We start from the raw sequence: 17,756 nt of genomic DNA, 5'->3' as shown, positions 1-17,756 counted from the left end.
TGAATCCATCTCCTCTGTAAGTATTCTCACAGTTCTTACAAACTGTCTGTACTGGGCTATCTTATTATCAGTTCAAAAGTCCCCCCACCCTACTTAATTGGCCTCTAGGAGTTGGCAGGGCACACTCCCTTTTATGTTCTCTTGTATTGGTGTATATATATATATAATCTTCCTCAATATATGTTCCATTCCATGCATCCGAAGAAGTGGGCTGTAGCCCATGGAAGCTTATGCTCAAATAAATTTGTTAGTCTCTAAGGTGCCACAAGAACTCCTGTTCCTCTTTATTACCTTACTGGTTACTCAGAAGTCCAAACAACACAGTTCCCTTAAAGTGCTCCAGCCTCAGGCCTCCATCCAGGTACCCATGTCAAATATGATGAAAATTTCTGTAAATCTTATTTCTTCATGTAAAAGAAACGGTTCTTCCAATCCCGAAGGATCGGACACATTACCTCCCAGGTTAATCTGTATTTCAGATCTTACCCAAATACACGCTACAGCCAATTCTTATTAACTAAACTAAAATGTTTCAAAAAACGAGAGAGAGAGAGTATGGTTAAACAATGTTTCTATGTATATTAATAAATTCAATTCATTGAGATGCAGATTCATAATAGAGCTGGTTAGCTTTGTAGTTGCAAAGAGTTTTTTTTCAGAAATAGTTCATAGGTTTTTAGTCCAATGTCCAGTATCACCTTCAGAGAGCACCAGCACAAGTGGGACCTCAGTCTTGCGACTCAAACTTCTCCTGATGAAGGTTAAGCAGATCTGAGATGACAGAATCAGGACCCAAGGATCTTTTATACAATTTCATGTCTTGTGACAAGTTGGGATTTCTTTGGGGGAACAAACGGTAATTAGGATGACTTTGAAGGGGGTACTTAGCTATACTGATTAACAAAAGGCCATTTGCTTGTTCCTCCACCATTCACAATACATGTCAAAGAGAGATGAATACTGAGAGATCCCGTGTTTACAGTTCATTTAAATGCTAGGCTGTTCCTTTGACCTTTGAATTATCAGAATACAGCATAGACAGGGACTGTTGATTATATTGTTGACCCTATTCATACATATGTAAAAACACAAACATCATCTCCCCATGTCTCTTGAGGGTTATTTATTTTGCAGGATGTTTAATCCTTTCTAGCCATGTGTCACAGCTACCAGTTAGCGCTAGTATGCTCTGCTATTTATTATTGTAGGTGTTTGGGAACTGGACTGAAAATCCAATCTCATTTCATGTAGTCCACAGTCTAGCTAGCTGTGGAAAGTACAAGGGAGTTAGATAAATATTTGATTTGTGGGTTTTGGAGGGAATCCTTTTGATACATCTGATAAGTAAACCACAGAACAGATGTAGCTGGCCTGTCTGATATTCTCCAGTAGGTATAACTTCCCTTTTTTCAAATATCTATTGGCGGTCTTAGTGGAAATCACTTACCTTGAAATCTGTTTTTTCAGAGAACATCTTTGTGATGTGGAAAATCCTTTCCCAGCGCCCAGTTTCAAGTAAATCAGGTGCATGCCCACAGGGACAGAAACTTTCAGTGCTGCCCTCAGGCCACTGCTAAATGGCACAGCTACTCGGCAGGTGGGCTTGCTCACTAAGCTTTAGCCCTAACTCTTCTACGGGAGAAAATTGGGCTGTATAGCTGTGAACCTGCCCAGCCTCAACACCCCTGCGCACTGAGGTACCATATGTTGGTAGTTCTGGGTTATCCCGTGATTGACCCCCATATCCAGGGTTCTCTCCTCTTTTGTCATTTCCAACTGAGGAGCTCCCAGCTTGTAGCAGAAATTATTAGACCCTAAGTGCATCACTTTGTACTATTGAGTTTTATCCCATTTCTGTCACTCCAGTCTTCAAAATCATCCAGATCTTCCTGTTTAATATTCTGATCCTCATCTGTTTTGATGATGCCTCCCAACTTGTACATCTGCAATGTGCCTGGATTTAAAAAAAATGAAAATAATATATAATTCCCCAATTTGCTGTCAGATTTTAGTTCTAAAGTAGGTCAGATTAGGGCATGAACTACTTGACAGCAACCCTTTTAAGGTCAGTGTTGTATTACTTTACTTATTTTTTATTACTGTCCCTTCCAACTTCAGACTTCTTTTATCCCATCCAGATAAACGAAAACAGTTGCAATTATTAGCCTTGCTCATTTGAGAAGGCTGTTTCCAAGGGAAATCTAATACACACTTGTTGTTTGTTGATATAACTGACTTTTCTAAACAAATTTTGCTTTCATGCTCCCAGGCAGCCCACTGACTTCACAGGCATTGGCACAGGCTATAAGTGAGGATAGAATCTGGCCCTACTAAAAGTATGGCTACACTTGCAGCTATACAGCGCTGCTGCGGGAGTGGTTCCGCGGCAGCGCTTTGAAGCGCGAGTGTGGTTGCAGCGCCAGTGCTGGGAGAGTGCTGCAGGTTCTCTACCTCCCTGTGGGCATTAGCTTACAGCGCTGGGGCACTGTTTACACTGGCGCTTTACAGCACTGTAACTTGCTGCACTTGGGGGGTGTTTTTTTGCACCCCTGAGCGAGAAAGTTGCTGCTCTATAAAGCGCCAGTGTAGCCAAGGCCTAAGTTCTTAAAAACTTCTGGTAAACTTAGTATAAATTTTTCTCTCCACCCACCCTTCTCTCTTTCTCATGTAATCCTTGGGGCACAATAAATGTAGGACTGTCATGATTTACACTGCTTTCTGTTCTCATGAACCTTTGCATCAACTAAAGGGTTGAATCAGAATCTACTGCAAATAATTTTAGAGTATTGTCATGATCCAAGAAGAATTATTTGCAAGATGAACAAAAGCAAGAAAAAATCAGGCATTGCTTTGCAACTCCTGCAGTATGCATGCCAACTGCCAATGCCCCTAGCTCGCTGGGGTGAACCAGGACAGCTATAGGGCAGAGACAAAAGGGAACCCTGATTGAGAGATGAAAAGGAAGAGCTGTGAATTAGTTTGGTTGCTTTCCAGTGTAACATCCTGAAAGTGGGAAGAAAAATGTCACTTCAGAGGGATGGGTTTTTAATGACTTTCATTATATTGGGAAATCAAAACAAATTATCTGGACTTGAAGTAAGTAGATCCCCCCCCCCCCCCAAGTGAAAATACGTCTTCAGAGTGAGTATGTGTAAATATATATACACACACACACACACACACACACACACACACACACACACACACACACACACACCCATAAGAATCTGTGGAGTTAACACTAGCATTAGTTGGGGAAGAGACATGTAGAAGATATGGGGCTGATCTTAATTGAATCCTCTCTCTTTTGCTTGCATGTGAAGAGAAATCAGTCTTGTCTTCAGGGTTAAAATGCACTGGCAGCTGCTTGCATCCAGACCAAATCTGGTCCATTGTCTGGTCATGGCTTCCAAAAACAAGTATCTGTGCCGCAAGGCTAGCGATATCTGAGTCTTTAAAATCGTAACTCCAGTAGTGTGCTGCTCTTCTTTTTTTTTAACCATGCTCTTGGTACTATTATAATTATGTACAAATTCAATCAGAAATACTGTGATCAGATTTCTTAAAGCTTTAAATTCATGCAAATATTTTTTCTGTTAAATGTAATCAAATGTGCGCTGCAGTATTGTACATGAAATGTCTATTCTATGTTTTTAAAATAAATCTTTAGCTTCAAAAGAATAGGTCAGTTTTGTGCTAATACTAGCACTTGGAGCTCAATACTGTTCAGGAGGGGATTTTAACAAAAAAATAAATACAAAGCCCCACTTCCCACCTAGGACTTTCTAACTCTAAAATAAGCTGTAGTGTCATTGAAAGATCTTCCCTGATTGATCCCTTAGTATTCAGGCAATGTTATATGCATTATTTGTAACTCATACAGTAGAGCAAACTAGTTTCACGGAATTATAACTGTATGTAGAATTATTTTAAATGGGAGGGGAAAATAGTAGCTTCCTCACCTGCAAAAATCCCACTTACTGCTGTCCCATACAGTGGAATTCCTTTCAACCAAATATTTCATCTGAAGGTAAATAAAAACCCAGTATCCCAAACTTAAGCAAAGAAACACATGAAGGAGGCAGAGGCCGCCAGGCTCTGCTGTTGAAATTCTTAAACACAGGCTGCTGGTGACTCTTCTGTTTCTCCTCTTAAATGCCCAGTGGCACCTTATCCCTATGGAATGTAGTAGTGCTCTGTCTTTAATCCTAACTTTAACTCTGACTCTTCAAGATATTTGGAAGAGTGTAAGTATTGTGGCATGTTATTTATAATCAGATTACTACAGTAACAAGTTCTTTCCCAGATTAAGATTAGCCCATTCTGTAAAGTCTGTTTGGGTGGTTTGAGTGGCAATGTGGTCATGTGGTTTCAGGGCCACCCAGAGGATTCAGGGGGCCTGGGGCAAAGCAATTTTGGGGGCCCCTTCTATAAAAAAAAAGTTGCAATCCTATAGAATACTGTATTGTTATGGGGGCCCCTGCAGGACCCGGGGCCTGGGGCAAATTGCCCCACTTCCCCCCTCCTCTGGGCGGCCCTGAGTGGTTTGGGCAAGTGGCTGGATGGTCAGGAAACCTGGGTTGTGTTTCTGGCTCTGCCACTGACGTGCTGCTCTGTGGGAAAGCACTTCGTTTTTCTGTGCATCAATTTCCTCTCCCACCCTTCAATCCTGTCTATTTAGATTAGAAATTCTTTGTAGCTGGCAGTCCCTTCCCTAATATGCCTTCACGTTGCCTAGCCCAATTGGGGCCTTGTCTAGGCAGTTCTGTAATATAGAAAATAACATGCAGAAGTAGATGGTTTATTTTTAAGTCACCTGTTCCTAGTTAAAGTTTCCAAATATGAAGTCTAATTTCCATACTGTAGCTTTGCATCTCTATTCAGAGAGCAACACAGTCTAATGCTGTGCAACGGTACATTTACAGTGGAAGACTACCCTTGTTGATATTTTTTGTAAGCAGAATTAAAAAAAATATTTGTTTCATTTTCTTTTCTAGGGTCTGACAGAAATTGAGCTTCCTCCTTGGTGCTGGGTGCAACGATCTGCCTGCAGAGGTAAAATTTGATAAATAAAGGAGTACTGGTATCTACCGGGAGAGGGGCTAATCTCTACCTCCTGTGTATCAGAGACAGGATTATATGCTTTCTGGTGGGGATGGGGGAAGGAGAAAGAGGCTCACTAGGTTTATTTAGCATGTAATTAAATAGTTGTTGTTTGGAACAATAACAGTATTTATAAAGTATCTGAGGGATAGCCATGTTAGTCTGGATCTGTAAAAGCAGCAAAGAGTCCTGTGGCACCTTACAGACTAACAGACGTATTGGAGCATGAGCTTTCGTGGGTGAATACCCACTTTGTCGGATGCTCGTGCTCCAATACGTCTGTTAGTCTATAAGGTGCCACAGGACTGTGCAGTATTTATAAACTTTCTCATTGCATCTGTTTGCGTGTAGATATTTGAAAAGATGTTGTTATTGATAGGCTTTATTTTTTTTTCTTTAAATGTCATACTCTAGGGATCTTCTTTTTAAATGATTTTTATTCAGTATCTTTTCTACTTAGTTATTTTTTTGTTTTTGAACAAACAATAGACAAAACTCCAACATCCGAGATTTTCTTAAAATGGAAACTGATGAAACCTTGTTTCCATGTCCTGCACGTTCTCCTTAATAGACCCAGGGCTACTGCTGCAGAGGTTTTGCTCGAAGTTTGTACTAGAGAGGTTTTCAACGAGGGATGTGCACATGCTTCCTGCTTCCAAAATGCCTTAGCATCAGGAACAGCCAGAAAATAGTAAACACAAAAGTATACATGGATCCCAGAGTGTTTCAGTTTCTTCACAATTTTTGCTGCACTCTGATAATCTGCAAATTCCAAGATTTCCTTAAACATATAAAAAAAAAAATCTTTCCATTAGGAAATACATAAAATAGGTTCCAACAGCAACTCTACCTCACTGCACACTTGTATTAACTTGGGTTCCCTTTTTTCCTGCTTAAATAGATTTTATGACAAGCAATAGGTCCTAAAATATGTGGGATGTGGAGTGCAGCTGAGCTATTGTTGATTTTAGAACCATCATTTCTGCATTTTCTGAATCTTTGTGTAAAATTCGCATGGTTGGGGTTTTTTTTGTTTTTATATAGTAAGTAAAATTGGTACTAAAAGCCAGGTAAATTTTCTGTTTTATTGATAGAATAGACAGACTAGAGTCTCAATAACAAGAAGAGAGTTTCAGCTGCTTGCTACTCAGTTGTCCATAAGCAACAAGGCAAGCTAGAATTTTTGCATATATTGCAGACTCATACAAATAGAAGTATTAGCTAAAATATCAGTCTCAAAGCAAAAACCAGCATAACTGCTCTTCCCGCTCACTCAGCTCCATATCTGTTGCTTTTAAGCTTTGGAACGCCTGAAGTAATAATGGATCTTTAAAGCCCATTTATTTTCAAGTTTTCAGTTCAGATCTCTCAAGCTGTTCTGCAAAAACAACGAGGAGTCCGGTGGCACCTTAAAGACTAACAGATTTATTTGGGCATAAGCTTTCATGGGTAAAAACCCCCACTTTCCTATGAAAACTTATGCCCAAAAAAATCTGTTAGTCTTTAAGGGGCCACGGGACTCCTTGTTGTTTTTGTGGATACAGACTAACACGGCTATCCCTCTCAAACTGTTCTGTTTGTTAAAGCTGACAGCTTAACAGCTGTTGGCTTAAATACTGTTTCAGATCTAAACAGAATTAATTGTATGGTCTAAGCAGAGTTCCTAGATGAGATCATCTGCGTTACCCACAACCTATAATTGTAAACAGTTCATATAGTTGAATTGCTTCAGTTATAGCATGTTACAGTCAGCGCTGAGAGCTCTAGCCAAAAAAAAAAGCGTTTGAGGAAACTCCCATTGCAAGCTGTCTGCAGTGCACTCGCTGCCTGTGGGCTACAGAGAAACAGGGCATTGGTGGCTGCAAGCTGCAACTCCATTTATCTACATGATTTTAAATGTCTTTATTTGCTAAATGTATTTGGTACCCTAAAATCACTTCATAATGATTTCAACTAGCTCTTTAATTAACAGCCTTGTTTATAAGGAGGTATATATAACAGAAGTAGTTACAGGGGGTAACCTAGGGTCAGACACTTGTGAATGGGAACAGATGGAAATTTCAATTAGCTAAGGGGGCCTCAAGATTCTAAGGAAATGATGCTTTAAGATGAAGGGCTAAAATCTTTGGGGTAAGAACTTCTTTGCCTTAGAATTAAGGGCCTCAAGTTAAAGAACTTGTTGCCAGTGAACTAAAGATCTTGTAATGAAACTAAAGCCTCTCTTAAGTAGAGGAATGTTCCTATCTGTATATAATTCTACATAGTGATTCTTGTCTCTTATTCTAAAACTGGTTACTTGGGCTTTATAACAGAGCACTGTGAGAGACACTTGCTGCTCTGTTATAAAGCCCATGAAGATGTATGTCCCAGGATTATTTTTCCTAAAAGCAGTGTTGGAATATAGATACAGTTTTTCTGGGGTTGTAGAAACAAATATCATACACTGAGGATTGGGGAGGTAGGGAATCAAACTCTGAAGAGTCTGCTTTTTTTAAGGACATATCTACATGGGAACGTTTTACTGGTATAATTATACCAGTATAGTTAAATTGCTATGGTTTTCCTGGTATGACTCCCTGTGTGGACACTCTTATTGTGGTATAAGAGTGGGGTTTTTTTAGCTTAAACCCCTTCCAACGTGACATACGATAAACCAATAAAAAAAAATCCACCAGTCTTACAAGTGAATAAAAGTGCCTACACAAGGAGTTATACTGGTATATCAGTTTAAATGCACACCTTAGGTTATTACAGGATAGCTTTCCCATGTAGCTTTCCCAAGCTCTTAAATGCTTGCCCAGATCCCACTGATGCATGACAACCTGTTAGAGTGCAGTGGGTCTGCCAAGTTACTGTGCTGTGATACTTCTATTTCTCTTATTGTGAAGATAAATTTATTTGTGAAGAGCTTTGACGTAAATTGGGCAAGATTGATCTGTGAATCAGTCAAACTCAATTAAAATTAGTTTTCTTCCTTTTCCACTTGACACATGAATCTTCATCTGCAGCATGGTCATGTCTAAAGCTCGTTAGTGCTGGCCTGCTTCTCAGAGGTTCCAATCACACACTAGTCTGAAGTTTGTTCCTGGCTCAGGTAGAGGGGGAGATAGAGCCTCTAAACTGAGAGACGGACCTGACTTTTTTTTAATTGAAGTAGAATATCTTCAAAGTTGCTGTTGCTGCATCATCTACAAGACTGACGGGTTTCCTCAGGCTTCTTTTCTGGCTGAGAGGAGTGGGGGAATGACGGATTGGGGCTTTGTTTTTGGGTGAAGGGACTGGAGCTCATTTGGGTTGGGGAAGATTTTGCAGGAGACCTTATTTTCTGTTTTTAATTGTTGATATGATTTTCACTCTGCAAAGCATCTAGAAAATGCTGATGGGGCTAACAGAAGTAAATCTGAACAAATAAAATGCACAAGTGGAATTCACATGAGCAAATCCCATTGGATGGAATAGGAACTGCACTTGCACCGTGCATTGTCAGATGAGACATCTGTCAATATGATTATGATGTGCTTTCTACTGTTTACCATGACTGAAATGGCCAAATTCCATTTTAAGGCTTGGAATTCTGAGAATGTAAAAGTTTCAGGTTTCACTGGTGTCATACTGTAAATTACTGGGACAGATCCAGTCCTGATCTAAGCTCACCGAAGCCAGCAGATTTATAGAAAGGGAATTTAGTCCCTTGTTTTATTCTCTCTGTCTGTCTACAGTGAAATGTCAATACAGACACGTAGCATGGTTATTGAAGATACTCTACAATATTAATTCAGGCAGCTGACTTTTTTCTGGGGCCTGGAGAAATTAGCACTTGAAAATACCACTTTTTTTTTTTTTATTTCTTGCTGCTTTGTTCATTCGCCTGCGTGACCTGTTGCAGGACTGCGTAGGTCTGCACTCGGCCACACTCAGTGTTTCCTGTAAATTGGTCAGCAAGAGGAAACTGCTTGCAGCACTGCAGAGCCTGCAGCACGCTGCTGCGTCTAGACTAGAGAAGTAACACCAGCAAGGGCAGCACAGTGTTAGGGATGTGTATCTCATTGCTCTTGTTTACATGCACCTGAGGTAGAGGAAGAATGGGTTTTGACTGAGACAGGTAGAGAGTGAGGAACTCAGAAGAATCAGGGAAGGATCTGATTAGATATCTCAATTAGATAACTATCACCACATCAGACTCCAAACCAAATTCCACATTTCTGCTGCCATGAAATTCAGATGCCACTTGGTTTGTGATATTCTGTCTGTGGTCTAATTCCCTGATTGAAATCTTGAAGTACTAAAGGGGTAAAATTTTACTTAATCCTTCCGGGTGAAATTCTCCCCTGTGCAGAGCCAGCATGAAGCCTATGAGCCCCTGGAGTCCTACACTGAATGACTGAGTCTTAGTAGTGTGTAGATCAGGGGTCCCCAATGTGGTGGCCACGGGCTCCATGGTGCCCACTGGAGCATCCATGTGCACCCGCCTATTGGCTGCTGGAAAAGGTTGGGGACCACTGGTGTAGACCTTGTGCTGGCCTTTTTTGTGGGGTGAATTTCACTCTTTGTGCAGAAGGATGTATGTAAAAGTACTCCCTGTCTGTTTCCCTGGGGTACTGCTACATTCGTAAACTTGCCAAGTTTGAATTTGCCCTTGTTAATTTATTTCAGGAAGGTTTCAGAGTGGTGACCATGTTAGTCTGTATTAGCAAAAAGAACAAGGAGTACTTGTGGCACATTACTAACAGATTTATTTGGGCATAAGCTTTCGTGGGCTAAAATCAACTTTTATCAGCCTTCCCATTTATGGTTCTAAAAGGTACAATGATTCTGATCATTCTTGTGCTGGGAAATGACACACATTCAAACTGCATCTTCTCCAGAATCAGGAACTGTGTAAGCATTCTTATCTAGTTCCTCACGCTAACTCCAATGCCTTCTGCAGGAAACCGTTTCGGTTTTGACTGCACATTCCCCCCTTTGAGTAGCTCCACAGAATTGAAAATCACCCAGAAAAATCCAAAGGGGATCTTGGAATTTGAAATGAGAAGTCCTTTTGCAATTTGTGTCTGTCTGCCTTGAGTATGGAAGGAGGCTGGTGGGGAATTCAAAGAGAGAAATAATGTGAACCAAGTAGTTGCTAAAGGAATATGTTCTGGATAAATGAATGGAGATTGAGGTGGGAATGTGGATACTGGAGACCAGCATGTTGTAGTAGGAAAGGCAGGAGTAAACTGAAATAGGCTCTCACACTTGCCCCTAAGAGAAGAAAAAGAAGGGACTTAAATAAATAAATAAATTTAAATTAAATTGTAGAGCAGTGATTTTCAAACTTCTTTTCTGGCAACCTGGTTGAAGAAAATTGTTGATGCCCATGACCCAACAGAGATGGGGATGAAGGGTTTGGGATGTGGGAATGGCTCAGGGCTGGGGATGAGGGGTTTGGGGTGTGGGATGGGATCAGGGCTCTGGGACGGGGCTAGGGATGAGGGGTTTGGGGTGCAGGAGGGGGCTCAGGGCTGGGACAGGGGATTGGGGCACGGGCTTACCTCTGGTGGCTCTCGGTCAGCGACGCAGCCTGGGTGCCAAAAGCAGGCTTCCCAGTTGTCCTGGCGCTGCGGACCGCACTGCACCCCGGGAGTGGCCAACAGCAGGTCCGGCTCCTAGGCAGAGGCACACAAGAGTTTGAGAGCCACAAGACACGCACAACCTGCCTGGTGGGATGACACCTGTCAGGACATCTGCCTGAATGCCCCCTCATCTACTCCCCCCCCCACTGGGCTAAAGCTGTTAGACCCCCCCTCCCTTCAGGGCAGAAGCCCCTAGTCCCACCATCCCACTGCAGGGCAAAAGCCCCTAGTCCCACCACCCTGCTGCAGGTCAGAAGCCTTGAGCGCCAGACTTGTAGGTGGAGAATGAGTGTGTGTGTGCACATGGGGGTTCCGGGAGCCACACTTTAACTGTTAAAGAACCGAATGTGGCTCACGAGCCAGTTTGGCCACACTTGCTGTAGTGTATCCTCCTAGTCAGCAACAAGAAGCACCAAATTTAGTGTAAAGACTATATCTTGTTGCAAATCAAATGTTTTAATGATTACCAACCAATAAGAATAACCTCTTTAGAAAAATAACTAAAATGTACAAATGCAATACATGATTAAAACTGATAGTTTAAATCAAGGTTTCCTACTAGCTGATTTAAATCATAATTTAAATTGGTGATTTTAAATAATCCACCCTGCTTATATCTGCTCTGACTTGGATGTTGGAGAGGGATGGAGATTCTGTCCTTAGCTTTATCATACTGTTGTTTGAAGGAGGTTTAAACTGGGATCTACCTTGTATTGTATGTAGAGTAATATGGTGCAGTATAGTGGTTAGAGCAAGTGATTACTACTCAGGAACTGCAGAGCTTTAGTCTTGTTTATGTCACTGACTCCCGATGTAGCTTTGAGCAAATAACCTCTGTGCCTCAGAAACCTGATCTGTAAAATAGGGTTACTTACTGTGACAGTCTGTACCCTTATGTACACCCCTTTTAAAAGACTATGATAACTTTTGTACAAAGTACGCCTTGTGAGGTGGTATATGAAAATTCATAATTTGCTGATCATTATTTTACTTAATAAAGTGTGTGTGGCAACATTGTATGTAAAGTTATAGGATTCATCTGTATGTAATAACATGTTCCAAGTATGGGAGGAGCAGCCACAAACCAGTTCTCCAGTGACAAAAGGCTAGCAGTACCTCAGGTAGGTGTCAGCAAAATCAAATGGACCATCACCTGTTTAAGTGGCCATTCTTTGGCAGGAAAGAGGATGTGAGTAAAAATCTACATCTTGGCAAAGAAACAGCTGCAGGTTCCCGACCACACAGGCTTTCTGTCTCCTGAACCTCAGCTGGAGATGATTCTCAATGAAAAGAAAGCTATAAGATGAGAGAGGGGGCACCCCAAATCATTCCTTCCTTTCTCTTTACCCACGGGCATCCACAGCATCTGAAGAATAAAGGAAACAGCTTTGGAGTTAGGGAGAGATCCTGACTGAAAGGAATTCAGTCGGTAAGACTGCTGTAACATGTAGTGAGAGAGAACTTTGCTTTAAATTCACTTAGCTTGTTAAGTTAGGTATTAGTTGCATTTTATTTTCTTGTAACCAATTCTGACTTTTATGCCTCATTACCTGTTATCACTTAAAATTAGGGCTGTCAAGCGATTAAAAAATTAATTGTGATTAACCATGCGATTAAAAAATTAATAGTGATTAATTGCACTGTTAAACAATAGAATACCATTTATTTAAATATTTTTGGATGTTTGTTTTCAAATATATTGATTTAATTACAACACAGAATCTAAAGTGTAAAGTGCTCACTTTATATTTATTTTTTATTACAAGTATTTGCACTTTAAAAAAATCATAGTTTTCAGTTCACCTAATACACGTATTGTAGTGCAGTCTCTTTATCATGAAAATTGAATTTACAAATGTAGAATTAAATACAAAAAAAAATGTAAACTTTTAGTCTGTAAGTCCACTTAGTCCTACTTCTTGTTCAATTAATCGCTCAGACAAACAAGTTCGTTTACATTTGCAAGACATAATGTTGCCCCTTCTTGTTTACAGTGTCACCTGAAAGTGAGAACAAGTGTTCTCATGACACTGTTGTAGCTGGCGTCCCAAGATACGTATATACCAGATTCATATGTCCCTTCATGCTTCAACCACCATTCCAGGGGACATACTGATGGGTTCTGCTCAATAACAATCCAAAGCAGTATGGACCCACACATACTTATTTTCATTATCTGAGTCAGATGCCACCTGCAGAAGGTCGATTTTCTTCTTTTGGTGGTTTAGGTTCTGTAGTTTCCGCATCCGAGTGTTGCTCTTTTAAGACTTCTGAAAGCATGCTACGCACCATGTCCCTCTCAGATTTTGGGAGGCACTTCAGATTCTTAAACCTTGGGTCAAGTGTTGTAGCTATTTTTAGAAATCTCGCATTGGTACGTTCTTTGTGTTTTGTCAGATCTGCAGTGAAAGTGTTCGTAAAATGAACAACATGCTGGGTCATCATCGGAGACACTATAAAATAAAATATATGGCAGAATTTGAGTAAAACAGAGCAGGGGACATACAATTCTCCCCCAAGGAGTTCAGTCACAAATTTAATTAACACATTATTTAACAAGCATCATTAGCTTGGAAGCATGTCTTCTGGAATGGTGGCCAAAGTATGAAGGGGCATATGAATATTCAACGTATCTGGCACGTAAATACCTTGCAAAGCCAGCTACAGAATTATCATGCAAATGCCTGTTCTCGCTTGCTGATGAATAAGAAGAGGGCAGCATTTTCTCCTGTACATATAAACAAACTTGTTTCTCTTGGAGATTGGCTGAACAAGAAGTAGGACTGAGTTGACTTGTAGCCTCTGAAGTTTTACATGGTTTTGTTTTTGAGTGCAGTTATTTTTTGTACATAATTCTACATTTGTAAATTGTACTTTCATGACAAAGAGATGGCACTATATAGTACTTGTATGAGGTGAACTGAAAAATACTATTCTATCATTTTTACAGTGTAAATATTTGTAGTAAACATACACTTTGATTTCAGTTACAATGCAGAATACAATATATGAAATGTAGAAAAATATCCAAAATATTTAATAAATTTCAATTGGTATTCTATTGTTTAACTGTGCGATTAAAACTGATTAATTGTGATTAATTGTTGTGAGTTAATTGTGAGAGTTAACTGTGATTAATCGACAGCCCTACTTAAAATCTATCTTTTTAGATAAAGCAGTAAAACAAGTTTATTAACTACAAATCAGTATATTTGGATTCAGGTGCTTGGGAAACTCCATTTGGGATAACAGGATTTGTGCATAATCATTTTCTATTAATAAAATGAAGGGCTTTATGTGAGCTTGTACTGTCCAGGAGAGAGCTGGGCAGTACAAGATGTACATTTCTGGGGTAAAATCTGGGTAATTTGCTGGTGTCTCTCTACAGTGTAATTCATAAGAGGCTGGCTATAGCACTCATAAATGGGGGTAACTTACTTGCTGGAGGTTGTATGTGAGCAGACCAGGAGTGGTAACTCTCACAGCAAAGCAGTGTAAAAGGCACCCCAGGTTGTAGAATTGAGAGGACGCAGCTGTTCGTCTGTCCAGATTGTACCCTGGATAATATCACACTTACCTACTTCCCACTCTAAGTTCTCTCTAAGCTGTGCAGCCATGTGGTCGCACAGCTGCCTATTAAGCCTCATGCAGGGGCTCAGGTCTGCAGCGGGGAGAGGTGCCCCTTCCCACTGGCCCTAGCACAGACCTGCTGCAGCAGGGAGAGGCACCCCTCCCCACCTGCCAAAGTGTGGACCTGAAGTGGTGAGGAAATGCACCCCTGTCCGCCAGCCCTAGCGGGGACTTGCCCCAGACTTGCTGTGGCCAAGGGAGAGGGGCCCCTCCCTGGGCCTGGCCCTACTGGAGCTACCAAAGTCAGAGAGAAGCGCCTATCTCCTAGCCCCGAGCTGCTGCAGTGAGAGGGCTTGGAGGGGAGTCCTCTCTCCCCACCGCAGACCTGGGGCAGCCTGTACCCAATCCTCTGCCCCAGCCCTTGCACCCCAACCTTCTGCCCCAGCCCTGAGCTACCTCCCGCACTCCAAACCCCTCATCCCTGTTCCCAGCCGAGAGCCTGCACTCCTCACCCTTATGCCTAAACCCTGAGCCCCCTCCCACACCCCCACCCAGAGCCCTCATCCCCCCACTCTCCAACCCTGTGCCCCACCCTTGAGCCCCCTCCCGTGCCCCACCCTTGAGCCCCCTCCCATACCCCACAATCTGAACCCCTCGGCACCACCCCCACCACACAAATTTTATGTTCACCAACATGAAGGTGATGTGTCGCACATCACTTCCATATTGGTGCACATAACAAAAGTCATTCCACACATGGACATAAAAAATTAGAGAGAACACTGCTCCCACTGTGAGGTTTTGTTAACCTTTGTGATTAAGTGTAGAGACATTAATAACTCACCTTCAGGGCTCTGCCCCAGTGGTGCTCAACCTTGGGATTGTGTAAAGGTGTCTGATACTTTCAGCCACCCTTGCCTATTCCTTATTACCAAGTGAGGGGAGGGGTCCAGGCAAGGTGGAAGAAGGACTTCAGGTGGTATCCTGGTATAGAAAAGGTTGAGAACTGCTTTCCTACCCAACACCACCCCTACCTGTATCTCAACCTAGATTATTTTCTCCTTTTCCTACAGCCTTTGTTCTCCTTAGGCCATGCATCTAACCATACTGTTTGTAGCCTTTTCCTTTTTCCATTTCATTCCTTGTGCTTGGAACCTCTCCCCTCCCCTTTTGGGACACGGACTCATATGTTCTTAAAACACACATCTTCCTTGAAACCCGTTGGTTCTGATCCACCAAAACAAGTGAAGTATGCAGTACACAGCATATCCCTCTTTTAAAAAACTTCTTGTCCCCACCACTCTGAACCGTGCTAGTCAGCTATTGTATTATGTGGCTTAAGTGTGCTTGCTGTCCTGTGGTGTTGCTTAATTCAGCCTGGTTAATTCCCACTGACATCAGTGGGGCATGTGATTTTTTGCATTTTTATAATTTAAGACCCACAGTTGAAGGGGCTATAATAGTATAAAATAGTGGTATTTTATATATCATCATCATGATCTGATGGCCCTTAAATTATAGAACTTTGCCTTTACATTATAAGCTCCTTGGGGAAGGGTTTTGTCTTCCTCTATGCTTTGTATAAGGTGAAGCATGCTGGCAGTATTTAAGATACTCCTATTATCATAGAGGGTGAACTTTCTGCATCAGTTTTGTGAGTATTTAACAAGGCGGCTGTCTGTAGTTCCTTTGGTTGAAAGAAGAGGGTCAACATCAGGTTGCTTTGGGGAACATTAGAGATAAATATTCAATCCGTTCCGCTCTTATAAACCACCAACATCTGAAACATTTGCTTCTGTTCATAAGTGCTAAGCAATCATTCTGAACCAGGCTTCCACTAGAGTATAAACTCAAGCATACAATCACGCCCCCCCCAAACCTTCCTCTTTTTAATCCTCCATTTTCCCATGAAAAAAGTACCTAACCAGCTGTAACGGAAAATTCTCTCCTTTTTTGGCTAGCTGTCTGCCACAGGTTGAGATTTTTTGTAAGTTTCATTTTACTGCCTCTCTGGCGAATCAGGAAATCTGTGATGGAGATAATGCTGCCCAATGACCCCTGGAAACAGGAAGCAGCACAGACGGAGACCCACACAGCCAACAAAAAAGGAAGCAACTCATTGCTGAGGCGTCCGATTTGACTATACTGCACTACGTGGAAGAGTCGGGCAGAGTGTTTTCCTCCTTTTTTTTAAAAAAAAATTTAATACGAAAACTGAAGCTGCAGCAGCAACTGTCACAAAGATATTTAATCAATAGGTGCACACTAGGGGGAGATATGCTGACTTCCTTACCTGAGGCGGATTATAAATGGCTAATGGCTTCATCATCTGTTCAAAGGAAACGCTCGTTCGGTGCCACGTTCAGTAAGAAAGCTGTGTATCAGTCAGATCTTGTCATCAGGTTAGTATGAGTTTGTGGTTTGTTAATGCTCTTTTCCTCTTACCTACATAAAGAGTAAACTAATAAGATATTACATTCTGAAAAGAATTCTCTTTTGTTCTTGACTCTTCTATGTGGATTAAGAATGAATCAGTCTTCATTTAAAAAAAAAAAAAAAAAGCAGGGGTCAGGGGGAATGGGGAAGGAAAGCACTTTTATTAAATTAAAAGCCAGTCAGGACACTATGTGCACATTAAACTTGTTCATAATTGAATGCTTTGCAGTGGGATTCAGTCCCCAGTCTCTCTCTCCCCATAATACTGACTGGACTTCCACAGCATTGACAGTATTGGTAATTATACTTTTTGACAGAACTGTTGTTGAAAATGGAGGCAGGAAAAGGATTAACGTGAAAAAATTAAATTATGTTGTGTATCAGATTTTTATTAGAAGTTTCAGTCTGAAATGGATTTCTCTAGTGGAAGAGCACCTGAGGTCTCTGCAAGGTTAGAAAATCCAGTTTTAGGAACAGAAAGTAAATGTGTGGCTAGGTTAAGCTAAAATGGTAGAGTTTTGTTCTGACATGCTGAGAAAAGACGGTTACTCACCTTTGCAACCGTTGTTCTTCGAGATGTGTTGCTCATATCCATTCCAGTTAGGTGTGCGCACGCTGCGTGCACGTTCGTCGGAAGACTTTTACCCTAGCAACACTCGGTGGGTCGGCAGGGCGTCCCATGGAGTGGCGCCGCTATGGTGCCGGATATATACCCCTGCCGACCCAGCCGCCCTTCAGTTCCTTCTTACCGCCCGTGTCGGTCGTTGGAACAGTGGAGCGCAGCTTAGCTGACCTCCGCTTCCCTAGCTACTCGTAGTTCTTGTGTAATACAGTTATAATCCTTATACGTTTTTTCTTAATAGTTAGTTTAATGATACTTAGCGGGGTTCGGGGAGTAGCCCCTTCCCTGCAACTGGTGCCTGAGCCCATGCCCGGCTCACCGGTTCTTAGTCCGTGCCTACCAGCCTCCGGCCGTTGCTGACAGGAAATCCACAACGACTCCTGTTTACGGGGCCTCAGGGGATCGCAGATAAG

At 41.7% G+C, this 17,756-nt stretch overlaps 1 protein-coding gene across 5 annotated transcripts in view; it reads left to right on the top strand.

Annotated features, from left to right (window-relative positions):
• The window catches only part of SH3BP2 (SH3 domain binding protein 2), a 67,024-nt gene that overhangs the window by 18,930 nt on the left and 30,338 nt on the right, over positions 1-17,756 (top strand). For 3 of the 5 annotated variants that reach the window (XM_032781048.2, XM_032781049.2, XM_032781050.2), the window contains exon 2: positions 4,998-5,055. Coding sequence is in view for 1 of the 5 variants with exons in the window: in XM_032781046.2 (XP_032636937.1) it covers positions 16,563-16,687 (125 nt within the window). In the remaining 4 variants the exon portion in view is untranslated. Of the gene's footprint in view, positions 1-4,997; positions 5,056-11,766; positions 11,837-16,369; positions 16,688-17,756 lie in introns of those variants that run through there. The other 2 variants (XM_032781052.2, XM_032781046.2) reach the window with 2 other exon arrangements.

Source organism: Chelonoidis abingdonii, chromosome 5, assembly GCF_003597395.2.
Source record: "Chelonoidis abingdonii isolate Lonesome George chromosome 5, CheloAbing_2.0, whole genome shotgun sequence".
In the NCBI taxonomy this organism is placed as follows: Eukaryota; Metazoa; Chordata; order Testudines; family Testudinidae; genus Chelonoidis; species Chelonoidis abingdonii.
This window is presented reverse-complemented; position numbering and strand designations above follow the sequence as displayed.